This window comes from Oculina patagonica, chromosome 2 (assembly GCF_052425735.1).
Source record: "Oculina patagonica isolate OP01 chromosome 2, crgOcupat, whole genome shotgun sequence".
Lineage (NCBI taxonomy): Eukaryota > Metazoa > Cnidaria > Anthozoa > Scleractinia > Oculinidae > Oculina > Oculina patagonica.
Window position 1 is genome coordinate 25913059 of NC_135759.1, and position 15630 is coordinate 25928688.

Here is a 15630-nt window from a genome sequence, read left to right on the forward strand (position 1 = left end):
TCGCTTACAAGTAACCCGCGGGAGAAATCACGACGGAAGTTATTTCAAGCTGTTATTGCATTTTTCATTAAGATGTACACATCTTCCTCGGCTACTATACTTTGTTACTTTGTTTCATTTCCTCCTCTTAAAACAAATTACATTCTGTCATGGATGTGCGAGAAAGAATTGAAATTACATTTGTTATAATGAAAGCGATGTTTTTTTCATTTGCACGTTGTTTCGTTTTATAGCACTGCCTTTAGTCTTAAGGTATAAAAAACATCCTAGAAGGTTCATGGTGTCAGAATTTAAACATACAAGTATTAGGAAACTAGATTACTAGAATAATCCAGCTAATATAGTCAAAGCTGCCAACGGAGAATAATTTATGCACGACAGCACAAACCAAGGCATCTGTATTTAAATAAGAGTGAAGTTATTAAAATCCGGCGGATGCAATTCAAAGCTGAGAGTTGCGCCACGTTGTCGAGAGGACAGTTATTGTTAACACGATAAAGATGTAGAAAAACAGACGAACGAATTTGATTGTCCTTTTAGTCAGAATTGGTAGATTTGTCATCAGAGCCTTTTGCAATAGATGCTTGATCCTAACAGCAAATAACTTATTGTGTGAATTACTTTAACAAACTTTTATTGTGGTGATTCTGAGATTGAGATATTAATATGGCAACAAGGTCGTCTTATCCCCATCGACATCTCTCTCTTTTGGCCCTCCTGTCCGATATATAAACAAGTTGCTCACTTAGTAAAAGTCACTGTGGCAAGTGGACTTGAAGAACACTGTTGACTGAAACGTCAGAAGCAACACAGCTTAAAACAGGTTAGAATTATTTGGGCTTAAATAATAGTATTATTGAATGTTGTGAATAATCTCTTGCAAAGAGCAGCGTCTTAATTCAATTCTTAGTATGTGCTATTACATCGGACCGAAACCGATTATTTTGCCATCAGTAAAGTACTTCCTTTCTACGGAAAAACAAGTACACTGTGTTCTTTTACGGCGAGTGGCAACAAAAAAAAGAAACTTTTGTTCCACATTTTTTTTTCTGCCGGAAACACCAAGCAGCCAGCTGAGAGTACACTGCCGAAGAAAACAAAAACCGAAAACATAGGATGTAGTCGGCAATCATTTAGCTAAAAATCCCATCCCAATGACTGTTTACACGCACGTACATTAATTCCAAAGCGAGCTAGATAACGTTGACGTTTAGCAGCCGTCCTGGAATACTTAACTTTATGGGTCGAGTTTTAACACACTTGTGCCGCTAGCGTCTTCGGCTAGTCTCACTGTAAAGTTGATTATAAGCGGTTCAGTATCTGTATAAAGCATAAAAAGGTTCTTTGCTTCATACTTTTGTTCCTTTTCTGAGAAGTACAATATTCACGTGCTATATTACAGGATATTAACGCGATACTGAGTTGATGAACAAAGAGAAAAAAGGAACCTGATTTCCCTTCTAGCCAGTTTGCATCAGCCTCTAAAACTTGTGCAATAGACACTTCACATCTTAACACCAAACGATCGTCAGCGAATCGGCGACGCGGCCTTTTATAATAACAATTATTGTGTGAATTATCTTAACAAACCTTTTTTAAATTAATTCTAGGTTCGAGATTTTAATTGAATAAAACCGGAAAAACTCTTATTGTTATCGGGATCGTTATGCCATATGGTTTTCCTGTTAGATATATAACGCTTTGTATATTTTGTACTAGTGGAAAACATTGGAAAAACTGAGAGGAAACGCAGGACTTAAGGTAAGAATCTGGAAATGGATACTATTATTTTGTACTGGGAATAGTCCTTCACAAATTTAACAACTGCTTCTTCAGTTCTTAATACATGCTATTATATGACAATAAAGAGCCAGAATTTTGCTCTAAGCATAGCAGTTCCTTTTCATAAAAACACGACTGAGTACACGCATTGTAGGCGGTTAAGGCGACCAAGCATATTTTCCGACCCTTCGCAAACTATTTTTTACTCATTTTAATGATCCATACGATGATTTATGTAACTAGTCAATTTTAAAAGTTTTTAGATGATTGCTTAATATGCATTGAAAATCCTTGTTTGTTATTACTTTCCGCACAAATAATTCATTTTACATAAAAAAATGACCTTCTGCAAAGTTGTATCAAAAGAGTAAAAACAGACGAGATGAATCCAGGATACTAATAAATTGTAAAAAAAAAACTAAACATATATATTCTGGCCGCGTTCTCGATGTACGAAACGGTGTAAAACATGAGCACTTGAAACGAAGTGTTACAAGTCTTCTGATTGCTCATGGTGTCGCTGAAGTAAGCAAAACTGCGAGATTTTTTTTTCAGATAAGAAAGAGAAAGAGCATTAAAATCTCTTTAAATTGCTCGTCGCATCTGGTTGAACTATTGTTCATTTCAAATGTCGGTTGAGAGTTTACAAAGAGGCTACGGTCTTGACGTAAGGCACTAATTTGCGATGTTGTCTCGAGGGACACCTATCTAAGAATAAATTCATGACGTAAAATTTTACTTGTCCAACATCTTTTACCGCACTTATTTTGTGTGTTTTGGGTGCGATTAAGCTCAAATTTTACAGACGTAAAAATGATAAAGTTCACGAATGTTATTTGGTAAATTGCGCTTTACGTCGATGCTAGAACCCCATTTGTGCCAAATTAAAAGAAAAAAAAACACGATGCTGTGTCTAAGTTTGCGATCGAATAGAGGAAAGCACTGTGATTTCGTCCAAAAAAAATGATCAAAACATTAAGTGTGGCATGACAGCAGGGCTTTTTAATTTAAACTTAGACATCGAGTTATATCGTTTAAATGGGTTTATCATCCAGAATTAAATGCCGACAATCTCTTTCTAAAAGCGCTCGTTTAGAATTTCGCTTCTGTCATGACACACTACAGTATCCTAGTTTAACTCTCTGTAGTGTCAGCTCATGAAGTTCTATATCTGTGCTGAATTCTTGGACACAAATTTGTCGAAAAGTTCACTCTTGTTATTATGGTAATTATTTCGCATGTTTAAATGTTCATATCAGAAACAGGGATCGATATCATTTTTAGAGCACATTTATTTTATGTTACGTTTGAATAAACATTTTGTTCGCAATATCCGTGCAACACGTCATCATCATCTTCATCTTCATCTTCATCTTCATCATCCTCATCCTCATCCTCATCCTCATCCTCATCCTCATCCTCATCCTCATCATCATCATCATCATCATCATCATCATCATCATCATCATCATCATCACGTGAACGCTATTCGTAGATATTTCTGGAATGCTGTTCTTTCTTTTTTTCGTCTGTGGCTTTATGTAGCCAAAAGTCTGCTTTTAAGGTAATTTTGTTGTACTTTTTCACCTTTTCCAGGGTTGCAAGGTTTTTCATTACAAAATGGCTAAATATTTTTCAATGGCGTTCAGTTTGTTCTCCCTATCAGTTGTTTTGGCAAGTGTAATAGCGGATCAGTGCCAGATCATTTTGCTGAATCGTTGTAGCACAGTTTATCGAGAAGCTCTAGATGCTACCTCCAAAGGTGAAGGGGGTCACTGCTTCAGACTGCAGGTAATATCAATATTCCCAATATCAATATTGGATATTTTCATCAGGTATCAAGAGCAATAAAGGTTATGATGTAACAAAGAAAGCCACTATCTTGGATTCTTATTATATTGTTTCCGCTACGTTTCGGCGGAAGCTTAAAAATTGTAAGCCCAACTGCTTTTATGAAATTTTGTTACAAGCTTAGAAATTGTCTGATCGACCGAAATATTTCGATTTACTTAAACATTTGCGTAAATTTCTCCAAGACGTTATGAACACCAGATAAAAGACTGGTTTGGCCACATTAATGCATGGAAGCCAAATAATTATTAATCTTCAAGGCCTCGAAGCTGATAATAACTTAAGCTTTGCTTTTTGAACATGTTCGCCCGCCAGAAAAGAGGGGTATCAAATGGTGCCATTGTGTTATATACAAAAAACGTTACTTTTAGTTCTCATTTTCGTTTCTCTTCTATAAACCTTTTCAGCCCTGCGCCATAAACACTGGATATCTGCAGTCACAATCGTCAACTGCAGCATTGTAAATTGTTGCTGTGTAGCACTTTGGATTGCATTGTCACCATTGTTTTACAAAAAAATGCATATGTTATTATATCAAAAAGAAAGAAACGTTTCGGGAAAGACACCTTCATCAGTTTCAAATATAAGCCCTTCATCAGTCTAATCTCAAGTAAGGGCTTTTTGGGGACTGATGAAGGGGTTTGTCCCTAAACCTTTCTCTCTTTTTGATATAAGAACAACTGCATTGTAAATTTTATCAGGATAGTTGTCATGGTGACAATTTCTTATTTTTATATGAAAAAATCTCGAGAGGACCAAAATCGTCAGTATAGCTTACGATATATCTTTTCGTTTTGAAATGGTTTGTATTTTTTGCATTATCTTCACCTTATTATTGTATTCCTGCAGAGAATGGTTACCTGCCTTGCCAGTGAATCCAAATGTGGTGGTGAACTCATTGAAAAGTTCCGTTACTGGATGTTACAAATGGCAATGATGGATAAGATCTTAGGAACCTGTAAGGACATTGAATACACCGCACTCAAGAGTTTTGTGCAAGAGTCAGGTCTGTCTCGAACTTTTGGTGCAGTAGAAATAGTGTGGATAAGTCAGTTAGTTGATGGTTCAATATTTTTTTAAAGTAAAATGTCGTTTGATTTCACTTCACTCGTCGCGAGTCACGGGTATAACCGCTGTTGGTGAACAATTGTTGTTTTGGTATGCGCACTGCTTATTATATTATAACCTTTGTGCTGTACGTCACTGTTAATCCCAACACCAAAAAAGAAATGAGCGATTTACTGCATTTTTTTTGATTGCAAACATTGTTTTGCAATATTGTTTTGGTCTCTTATAAGTTAGTATTCTTAAACAGAAACTGGAACATTTCCCTTTTGAGGCATTCCAAACAAAGACCTGCTACTAATAAAAGTAATTTGTTGCAATTGACAGTTCATACTTCTGTTACGTTTCCTTTTTTTACTTCCTTTTCCTTGCCAACAGATGTTGCAAAAACTCATCGTTTCCTCGACGATGTCGGTAAGATAAATATGTGTACATCTGTGACTCAGTTTTGATTGCATATCGCAGTAGCTAATAATAATAAGATCATTTATGATGATTATTTTGCTCAAAGCTTTAAATATTTTAGTGCCGAGCCAATGACACCCAAAGTGCTAATTTTATTCTAACAAACTGTAAGCTAAAGTGAAGTAAGTTTAGAAAATAAATTAAAATAACCTAATTAATACCGGTTTTAGATGTTTCAAAATACCTAATTTGAAAACGCAAGCACCGTCGGTGGAGAAGCAAACTTACAGACGTTCGTTTTCCCTGGTTAAAAATATCGGTGTAATTCACCTGAAAGTGTAAGCAAAGAATATGTCCTACGTTTTTTCATGGAATTGCATGAATTACCTTTCATTTTATTTTTGATATTTTTCCTTGATCTCCGAACCCCAATCCGCCGAATAAATTAACACAAATAAACAAACAGACATACGAAACAAACAATAAATAAAAAATAATAATAATACAAATGATTATTTGTGTGTCCATTTCTTTTACAGAGTACGACAATTTTGAAGCGTGTGCCGTGACAGTACACAAGAACTGTGTGCGCTACTACGTTACTTTGTTAGCGAAAGATCGTCAGGTGTGCGAAGATGCTGAGAAACTCAACAAATGTTATGACTTATACAGCAACAACATCAATTGCAAAGCTAAGATAATCGAGCATTTTGCTAGCATGGTTGAAGGCGTAGCTCAAAGAGTTCTCCACTTACTGTTAAAATATATGAAATCTTTATGTATTAGTTCGACAGAATTGTAAGTTAATAACAAAAGGGATGTTTGTGAAGTTTTCGTTACAAAGTCATTAAGTCAATGTGAGTATCTAAATTATATAGTATCGTTCAATAAAAGTTTGAATAACTATAATAATGTGCATTATGACATAAACATGTATACATACTTGAATAAATGAATAAATAGCCTGTGAACAGGCTCTCTGGCCAGTCGAGGATGGGGCGAAAAGAAAGCGGTTTTTATTCCTCCTCCAGTCCCTTTTTCGCAGATCGGGAGCCTACTGACAGGCTAATGAATGAAAGACTTATTTAAAGTGTCAGTGGTATTTACATAAAGTACACCATGTGAAATATATACTCCCAGCTACATATACATTCGTTTTACTTGTTTAAAAAAAACGTAAAATACAATAGACTGCTATTATATTGTACCCAGCCCAAATACTCTTAATGGAAGAAAACACTCAAAGTCAAAGATAGTTCTCGAAAAAAAAAATTCATTTTATTTGACTAACCGGCTTTAAGTGTGTCACAGCAAAACACAATGCGTGTGCCAGTGCGTGTTCGTGGATCAGTATCAATATAAATCTTGCCTTCGATTTCTCCTCCAAAGTTTGCCCGGTTTCATAAGTAACTCCTTCTATAAACTAAGGCCACTGTTTATACCTTATCAACGTCGGATCACTGGGTAGAAACTAATACTTTGCTTTGAAATTTATGTTTTGTATTTCGTACCCGGCTATGAATGCAGATTCCAATTATTTGAGGTAAATTTAAGTCTCAATGGTGAATTTTAAAAAAATGGTAATCAATAATTATATAAACGTACTCCATATCAGATTTTGGGTTTGAAACTCTGGCATGCAGAAAACAATTCTATGCGTTTTCGCTCCTTTCGCCATTTCTGCTGTTTGAAAGTTTGCAACTCGTTTGTTTGAAAAACAAGGGTTTAACATACCCGACATGCACAGCTATTTAGTATCAATAATAAGCAAGAGAAATATTTTGCTTCGGAATTTTACAATTTTGTTTATGACAAACGCAGAATATTACTTTAAAAGCAAAGAGCAAAATGCCTGATATTAAGAAATTCTGAGGAAAAATCATGTTTTTCAGACAGGACCGTTTTTGAATTCTTGTGAAAACCATCACCGTTGTCAAGGATGCGAAAGAGTTTTCGCTATAAGAATAGCAGAAGTTATTTTTACCATATCAATATGTCCAAACACCTCAATCGAATTACTATCAACAACCAAAATAAAGACAGCACTGCATGTTTCATTTATCATCGTTCACATTTTTGTTCGGTGGTATGCCTGCCTTCTACAGGGGGTTGCTCGAAGTTAAACATTTTTTTTTCTTACAACAAATGCAGAGTAATTGTGACTTAAGTAAGTGAAAAGCATAAAAAACTGATATTAAGAAATACTGAGGAAAAATCACTTTTTTCAGACAAGACCGCTTTTAAGTTCTTGTGAAAGCCATCACCGTTGTCAAGGATGTGAAAGAGTTTTTGCTATAAGAATAGCAGAAGTTAATTTTACCATATTAATACGTCCAAACACCTCAGTCGAATTACCATCAACAACCAAAAGAAAGACAGCACTTTAATCATTGATATCTCTCTACGTGTTTCATTTATCATCGTTCACATTTTAGTTTGGGCTGTGTGTTTGCCAGAAAAAGGTTAGTTATTACAATGCTGATGCTAGGTATAATTTGTTTCTTTGGGCTAAAGTAGAAATTGCAGCTAAAATGGACCGTATATTAGTTTTCTGCGGGCTTTGGTAATTAATAGGGTCCGTGTTTGCGAGCCTTAGCGGTCGCACCTATCATAAGTTTGCGGGGGTATCCCTGCCTTCTACAGGAGTTGCTCAGAGTTAAACATTTTTTTCACAACAAATGCAGAGTAATTATATATGACTTAAGAAAGTGAAAAGAAAAAACAAAAACTGGTTTTAGGAAATACGGAGGCTTAATCACTCCAGACCATAGCCGTTTTTGAGTCTAATGCTTGCGTGCGCTTTGCGCATGCGCATTAGACTCTTTGTTATATGAAAAAAGCTGTTAGCAATCCCAAGGGAATGGTTCGGGATCGATAATCGTTCGCTGTAATGTAGAAAACAATGATCAGCTGCAAGAACGGACTCCGTACGGACACGCACGATTAGTTTCAATTAAAAACAGCCAATCAGCGACACGTGTTCCCACGCATAATTAAAAGTTCTTTCTCAAGTCACGATTATTCAACACTTGAACAGGGTTGTTAGTAATCCGCGTAACGGCGGAACGCGGAACGGCGTAACGGCGGAACGAGAAACGGCGGAACGAGATGTTTTTCTGCTTTTTTTTTTTTTCTTTTTGTTACTATGAACTAAATTTAATTCTGTCTTTGCCGTTTTTTTAAAAAAAGTCGAATTTTCCACCCGTTAGGCATGTTCAGTCTCATACTAACTATGGTTATCTCAACCAAACTATGTTAAACTGGACAAACAAACAGTAAATATATTCCATAAAATGAAGGATACCTATATTTTCTTAAATCCTTCTATGTCGATTTCGTCCCAGGATTATGAGTTAAGGATTTAAGAAAGGTTTATTGTTGAAGAATTCGTATTTGGCGCGATTTACTACCTTTTCCCGCCTGTTTGCGAGATTTCCCCGGGGCAATTTTTCGCGGGCGCACTTTCTCACGACACACGAGGCCGTCATGGAAGAGAGTGATGATGGTAAGTTAAATTTCGTACTTTCAGTCGCTTTACTTCCCTTTCTGAGTGATTTTTTCGTCTTAAATGTTCATTGTAGTTGTTTCTTTATTAATTTGTCGGTTTGTTGAAGTGCTATTGTCGTAACAAATTGCTTTCAATTATGATTGTTTTCCAGAAGTAATCTTTGTCGAGGAGCGAAGTCTCTGTGGTACGTAAGACTCACACTGTGTGCATTTCTTTTGTCCTTATATTACTTAGCTTTATGCTTACATGTTCATTCAATGCTTCTCCCATGTAGATGATGTTAATGTCAGAGGACGCACTCCTGGGGTAAGATTATCCATGTCATAAGTTTTATATGCGTATCACAACACTTTTATTTGTGTGAAAATCGATACATTTTCCAGAATTCATTTTCGCGGAAACATCGTGTCACGCAACGTCTCAGCACAGACTAGCCCAGGATAGACCAGTAATGTAAATTTATCGTGCCTTAAAAAATACCCATCTCTTGCAAATCATAGATAACACTTTTCACTTCTTCTTTTCTTTATCTAAAATTTTCATTGTGGTATTCAGATTGTCCAAACTACCCTTCCCTCCCCCACATGTCACGCATTCTGTAGCAGTGGGGTTGTTGGAATCGATTATTAAAATAATGATAATAATAATAATAATAATAGTAATAATAATAATAATAGTATTATTAGTCGGCTGTTTTTTTAATTATTAATCTTTTTATTGATTTTTTAATGATTGTGTGAAATAAAGTATCTGATCAATTGTAATTTTTTTAAAAACATATATTATTATTATTATTGCTATTATTATTATTGTATTTATTTCCCTTCACTTCTATAATACATAATGTATATATTAGTTCACCTACCTACTTACCTACCTACCCACCTACCTCACTTCCTCCCTCCCTCTGTCAGTCCGTCCCCTCCTCCCTCTCTCCTTCTCTCCCCTCCCTCCCTCCCTCCCTCCCTCCCTCCCTCCCACCCTCCCTACCTACATGTACCCACCTGCCTGACTGCCACCCACCTACCTGCCTGCCTGCCTACCTACTTACCTATCCAACAAGGGTATGATCATATAACAGAGAATACATAATCTGTTATGTACTAAAATATATATTTGACGTCTTCAGATTGGAGATCTTGCTGAAAATTTTAAAAGTTTGAGCCCAGTGAAGTCCAGACCTAGAAGCACTGCAAGGTAATATGTTGTTAAAACATTGGACATAACACACATTGGACTCTTTTAATGAGCTAGCTTACAGAGTATAAATAGTCTCCACCCAGTCTGAATATATAAAACATGCATATAACTGCACATGTTGTTTTCTATTTAATAGCTGATATATGAAGAAAAATAACAGATCGTTTGTTTCTTTTTTCTTTTCAATCTTGGCTTAGCATACCAGTGGCTAGGGCTTCAAGTGATTCCAGTGATTCTAACGAAAGTCTAGAGGAGTGCCCTTGGACAAAACAAAGGTAAATTTCATGGATTTTAAATTAAATAATTAATTAATTAAGAAATAAATAAATAAATAAATAAATAAATAAAATGTTCATTAAGGTCACCATAACCTTAAACTGATTTTTTTTCATTTCTTTTCACTTGAACGTTAGACACCACTGAAAATATACGATTACTGTAACATTAACATGTAATAGGTTTCTTTACTTTAAATTAAATATCTACCAAGTGCTTCAGGATTTTTTTGTGGAGATAAATGATATAGTGCATCCATGTGCTTTCAATTATAGTACCAAAGGCTCTGCAGACAATGTTGACGATAAAGATGCCCCTCCCATGTCCATGTCATCTAGTAAAGATGGTGTTGTCCTTCCAAATGAAAGCGATGAACCACAGTTGTTTAACAGCGACAGAGAAACCCCAATTTTTGTGAAAGGAAAAACAGAGAGCCTTTCCTTTGAGAAGGTTTTAGACATCTTGCTGAATGAACACAACCCCGATTTTGTTTGCACTAAACAACCAATGCATTGCCAACAGAATGTAAGCTTCTTGATTCGGACATCAAGTGTGCGAGTAGAGGATCTTCCCTATGACGACAATGGAGCATATGCCAACAAGGGCTGCCATACCTGGACATTCCGTGTTCGTAGAGATCCAAAAGGGGAGCTGAAGAAGACTTTCATTGCAAGGCGGTACGTTAAAGGTGGAAGCGATTACGTCTACCTCAGAAGGAAATATCGCACAAGCAAGTCATGTGAAGAGTTTCGTCAGTTCGTGTCATATGCCGAGGACAATCAGGGTAACACCATTGGTAGCATTGCTCTTTTCCAGTACAATTTCCAAACAAAGGAGAAGAAGTTTGAAGTTCTTGCTCACGGAAATAAGAAGGATAAAACTGTACCTTTTCTACCTACCAATGTCACAACAAAAGAAAAGATTAAAGAGGCAGCGTGCACAACCAAGCCAATGAAAGCTATGGCAAAGATTGCCCAAACCTCTTCCCTTATTGACGCGACAGATAGTGCGAGCACACCACGTGATCGCATGCAAATATACAACATGCGGAGACAAACCAAAGAGAAGGAGAAACAAGAGAATGGGATACCTGGCTTAGAGGCGCGGAAAGATAAACTTTACAGTTTGATGCTCATGGCCAATCAGGAGTTGGATAGTGAGGGCGAATCCTTTATACATGGTGTGTCAGCCTGGCCAGAGGCTATGTGCATCACTGGTCTTCCGTATCAATTTCACGATATCACACGCTTTTGCTGTGGCCCGTTACAGTTTTACCCCTTATGCATTGACACCACCTTCAACATGGGGGAGTTCTACGTGACCCCTACAACGTACAAGAACCTTCTACTCGAAAATGTGCGTGATGGTAAGCCACCAGTCTTTATCGGGCCAACCCTGGTACATATGACAAGAAGTTACAGCGCATATTGCCACCTTGCAAGCAAACTGAAAGAAGTCGAGCCCGGAGTTAACGATCTAAGAGCTTCCGTTACTGATGGTGAGCCAGGCCTCATAAAAGCATGGAAGGTGTTTTATCCAGAGTCTTGCCAGTTGCGGTGTGTAAAGCATTTTACCGAGAATGTGAAGGACGAGCTGAAATCGATAGGCATCAAGGGAGAAGCACAACGTGGCTTTCTCAACCATATATTTGGTTTTGTGGAAGATGATATATACCACGAAGGTCTTCTGGATGCCAATGATGATGAAACCTTCGATGCAGTTCTAGCGTCTCTAGAGCCTGAGTGGAACAAGAAGGAACGGGAGCTTCTCCCCGAAGGATGTGAGCCAAAGTTCTTCAACTGGATGTCAAAGAAAGCTGATATGATAAAAGGGAGCTTATCGGCAGGAGTTCGTCTGAAGGCTGGTCTTCAACCTGGCGAAAAGATGACAAGCAATGCAGCTGAAGCAGGCAATCATGTATTGAAAGAAGCAGCAGACTATGAAGAGATGTCACTGCCCGAATTTGTAGTCCTAGCCAAATCTGTGGCATTAAACCAGCACCAAGGGCTTGTACGAGCCATACTGAGGAAGGGACAATATCGCTTTAAAGATGAGTATTCTTATCTGGAAGTTAAGGAGCATGTGTGGATGCACGGTATGACAGTAGAATCTAGGAGGAGGCACGTTGCCAAGATCCTGAATCTTGAATTAGGTGCAAGTGAAGTCCCAACTGAGCCAGCAACTAAAACAGGGCAACTTTCTGTTCCATACACCAGTGCCAACTTGCAGGTCACAGAGTCAGTGTTGTCAGCAATTTGGAACAAAGCAAGTGAGTATCTTATGAAGCCTGTCAGCGTCGTTCAGCTTCCTAACGAGGGAGATGGCGAGAAGAAATTTTTTGTGTACAGTCGATCCAAGCCAGACAACCCTAATGTTGTAGCAATTGGCCCAAATGGGAAAGTGAGCTGTTCATGCTTGATGTACCGTTCAACGCCAAACATATGTTCTCACTCGGTAGCTGTGGCTGAAAGGGACAATAATTTGGAAAACTTTCTGAGCTGGGTAGCTAAGTCAGGAGAGCCTAACTTGTACAGGTAATGATATGTACTCATATGTAAGTTGCATAGTGTTATCGTCCAAGAGAGAGTAGTTCTGAAAGGAACTGTTGTTGGTGACTGATGTTTCGACAACATAAGCGGAAGTCATCTTCAGACTCTCTGAAGATGATCCGCTCAGCTTGTCGAAAGATTAGTCACCAACAACCGTTATTTTCAAAACTTCTGTCATTTGGATGATCACATATGCGACCTACTGATACTCCTGCTTTCAAACCATTTACTATGATACTCGTATGTATTATAAACTTATCTGCAGTACAAATTTTGTGCAAATTGCAGAATACAAATTGGATCACAGTGAGTTATGCATTAAGTGAAGATACATATTATAAATATGTGGTCTGCTTACCATATTGGAGCATGAATTATGTTTATTGTTTATAAAATCGCAAATGTTTCCCAAGGTTGTTCCCTTTAATTGGGAAATTAGAAGGGGACAGCCCTGTGAACGACGTTGCCTGTTGCAAAGAAAAACCGTCCATTTTCATGCCGATAGTAATTCCTTCGTTAATTAATTGGCTTTGGTTTCGTTTCTGTGGTGGTAATTTTGTTCATTTATTCCACAAAGGAATTTTCCGAATATAAAATATAAATCGTATATGTGTCACTTTTGATTTCACATGAGACTAACTTCCGAACCCGTTTATTTGGCCAGGATGACGTAAACAAAACATTCATACCAAGTTAAAACCAAATAAAGTGAAGTCTTAAGACTTACCAAAAATGCATCTTGATTTTTCCAGGGGCTCCTTTCCTTTGCCATTTACGGAGATGAACCTTACATTTCGCTCTGCATTCGTTACTTTTAATGTAGGCTGTACAGTTCTCTATTTTCCTGTGAGAACGCCACCGACGAATACTGAAAACGGGCCGCCATCTTTGTTTCATTCACGGTTGTAACCTGGGGAGAGGACGAAAATCCACCCCAGGGGTGGTGTGCTGGATTATTGTCCTCTCCCCAGGTTACGCTCTTAATAAAGGCAAAGATTCAGGAACGATTCGGTGACGATCTCACGGGAAAATAGAAGACTGCGAACAGACTAATTTTAACAAATCCAACTAATCCCGAAAGTGGTTGTCTTGCCCACAAGCATTATACTTTAACTTATCTGTCACGAAATAAAAATATCGAAAACGTTGGTAATTGCGTTACTCTTGAGTAGTCACGAAAAATGTCAATTTAGGCAAGCTTTTCGGCCAGTGAGTTTGTTCATGCAGGGTGTGCGTGATAGATAAACGGGTATATTGGTTCGGATAAAAATCTGGGTTGAATTTGTCGTGTTCCCCTCAAAACCTTTTAAGTAACCCTTAAAACAATGCCAGATCGTATGCTTAAGAAGAACCCTTTTTATTCCCAATCGTTTTTATTGTCATTATACTTTCCTTCATCTCAGCCCAATTTTGTAGATAGAATGTTAGCAGCCATGCAACGAACGGATTTAATCAGTCTAGTTAGAACTAACTGAAATACAAGCTACGGTTTAAAAGATTTTTTTTTGCTTTCTTTGTTTTCGGACGAAAATGTCCTTTAGTAAGATTCTCCCACGCTTCATTCCCGTTGATTGCTTTTCGTTGATCCCACAGGTTGTCTACCAGTAACGTTAATGTGAGAGCAGCAGGCCAAAAGGGGGGGAAACCGAAAAGGGCGCGAAAATCGACACCTCCAGTAACATCAACATTGACGGTTCCATTACAAGAAACGCTAGCGCGAAGATGCAGTTATCCCTTAACAACTTCTCAGAAACCTCCCGAGAGTGACCAGCTTTCTTCACCTCCTGATGGGATGAACATTCAAGGTTGTGCAGCGCAGATTTTGCCTCCAGATCACCAGCTCGGTTGGAAGCCAGGAAGTAGAACAGCACAACACTACTCCAGTCCGATAGGTAGTTTTCCGGTGGAAACACCCCGCCAGACCTTCAACGGACCACAACAGTTCACTCCGACCAGACAACCAGGTGCCACATTTCAGCAGTACACCCCGATAGGGCAACACAACAGCACATTCTCAGCATGGCATATCGGCAGCACAACCCAGCACTACACCCAAACAGGGCAAGCCGGTAGCACATCCCAGCACTACACCCAAACAGGGCAAGCTGACGGCACATCCCATCACTACACCCAAACAGGGCAAGCCGGTAGCACATCCCAGCACTACACCCAAACAGGGCAAGCCGGTAGCACATCCCAGCACTACACCCAAACAGGGCAAGCCGGTAGCACATCCCATCACTACGCCCAAACAGGGCAAGCCGGTAGCACATCCCAGCACTACACCCAAACAGGGCAAGCCGGTAGCACATCCCAGCACTACACCCAAACAGGGCAAGCCGGTAGCACATCCCAGCACTACACCCAAACAGGGCAAGCCGGTAGCACATCCCAGCACTACACCCAAACAGGGCAAGCCGGTAGCACATCCCAGCACTACACCCAAACAGGGCAAGCCGGTAGCACATCCCATCACTACACCCAAACAGGGCAAGCCGGTAGCACATCCCATCACTACACCCAAACAGGGCAAGCCGGTAGCACATCCCAGCACTACACCCAAACAGGGCAAGCCGGTAGCACATCCCAGCACTACACCCAAACAGGGCAAGCCGGTAGCACATCCCATCACTACGCCCAAACAGGGCAAGCCGGTAGCACATCCCAGCACTACACCCAAACAGGGCAAGCCGGTAGCACATCCCAGCACTACACCCAAACAGGGCAAGCCAGTAGCACATTTCAGGAGCTAACATTAGCAGGGCAGACCGGAGGTACACTCCAGCAGTTCACCATTGCAGGGCCCAGCAGCGCTATAAAGCAGCACATCCTCACAGGACAACCCGGCAACACACTCCAGCAGTACACACCGGGTCTTACAGGATCAAAGCCGTGGCATAACAGCAACCCTTTCGTAGTTACGAAATTAAGTAACCGAGTAAAAAAATGTAGTTCTTGTCACGTAGAGTTTCGCTCCCCAGCAGGACCACCTTT

At 38.9% G+C, this 15630-nt stretch overlaps 2 protein-coding genes across 3 annotated transcripts in view; both read left to right on the forward strand.

Annotated features, from left to right (window-relative positions):
- Window positions 1-15630, forward strand: part of LOC144642245 (uncharacterized) — a 38412-nt gene that overhangs the window by 8031 nt on the left and 14751 nt on the right. The gene's annotated exons all lie outside the window — the stretch shown is intronic.
- LOC144641902 (uncharacterized) lies at window positions 520-6117 on the forward strand. Of its 2 annotated transcripts, none has more exons than XM_078500918.1 (6): window positions 520-823; window positions 1611-1761; window positions 3379-3573; window positions 4483-4639; window positions 5077-5112; window positions 5643-6117. In XM_078500918.1, exons 3-6 carry the CDS (start codon window positions 3403-3405, stop codon window positions 5903-5905), a joined length of 627 nt encoding a protein of 208 aa, XP_078357044.1. In that variant the 5' UTR covers window positions 520-823; window positions 1611-1761; window positions 3379-3402; the 3' UTR covers window positions 5906-6117. The 2 variants fall into 2 exon arrangements, with proteins under 2 accessions (XP_078357044.1, XP_078357043.1); XM_078500917.1 differs by having other exon boundaries at window positions 1720-1761.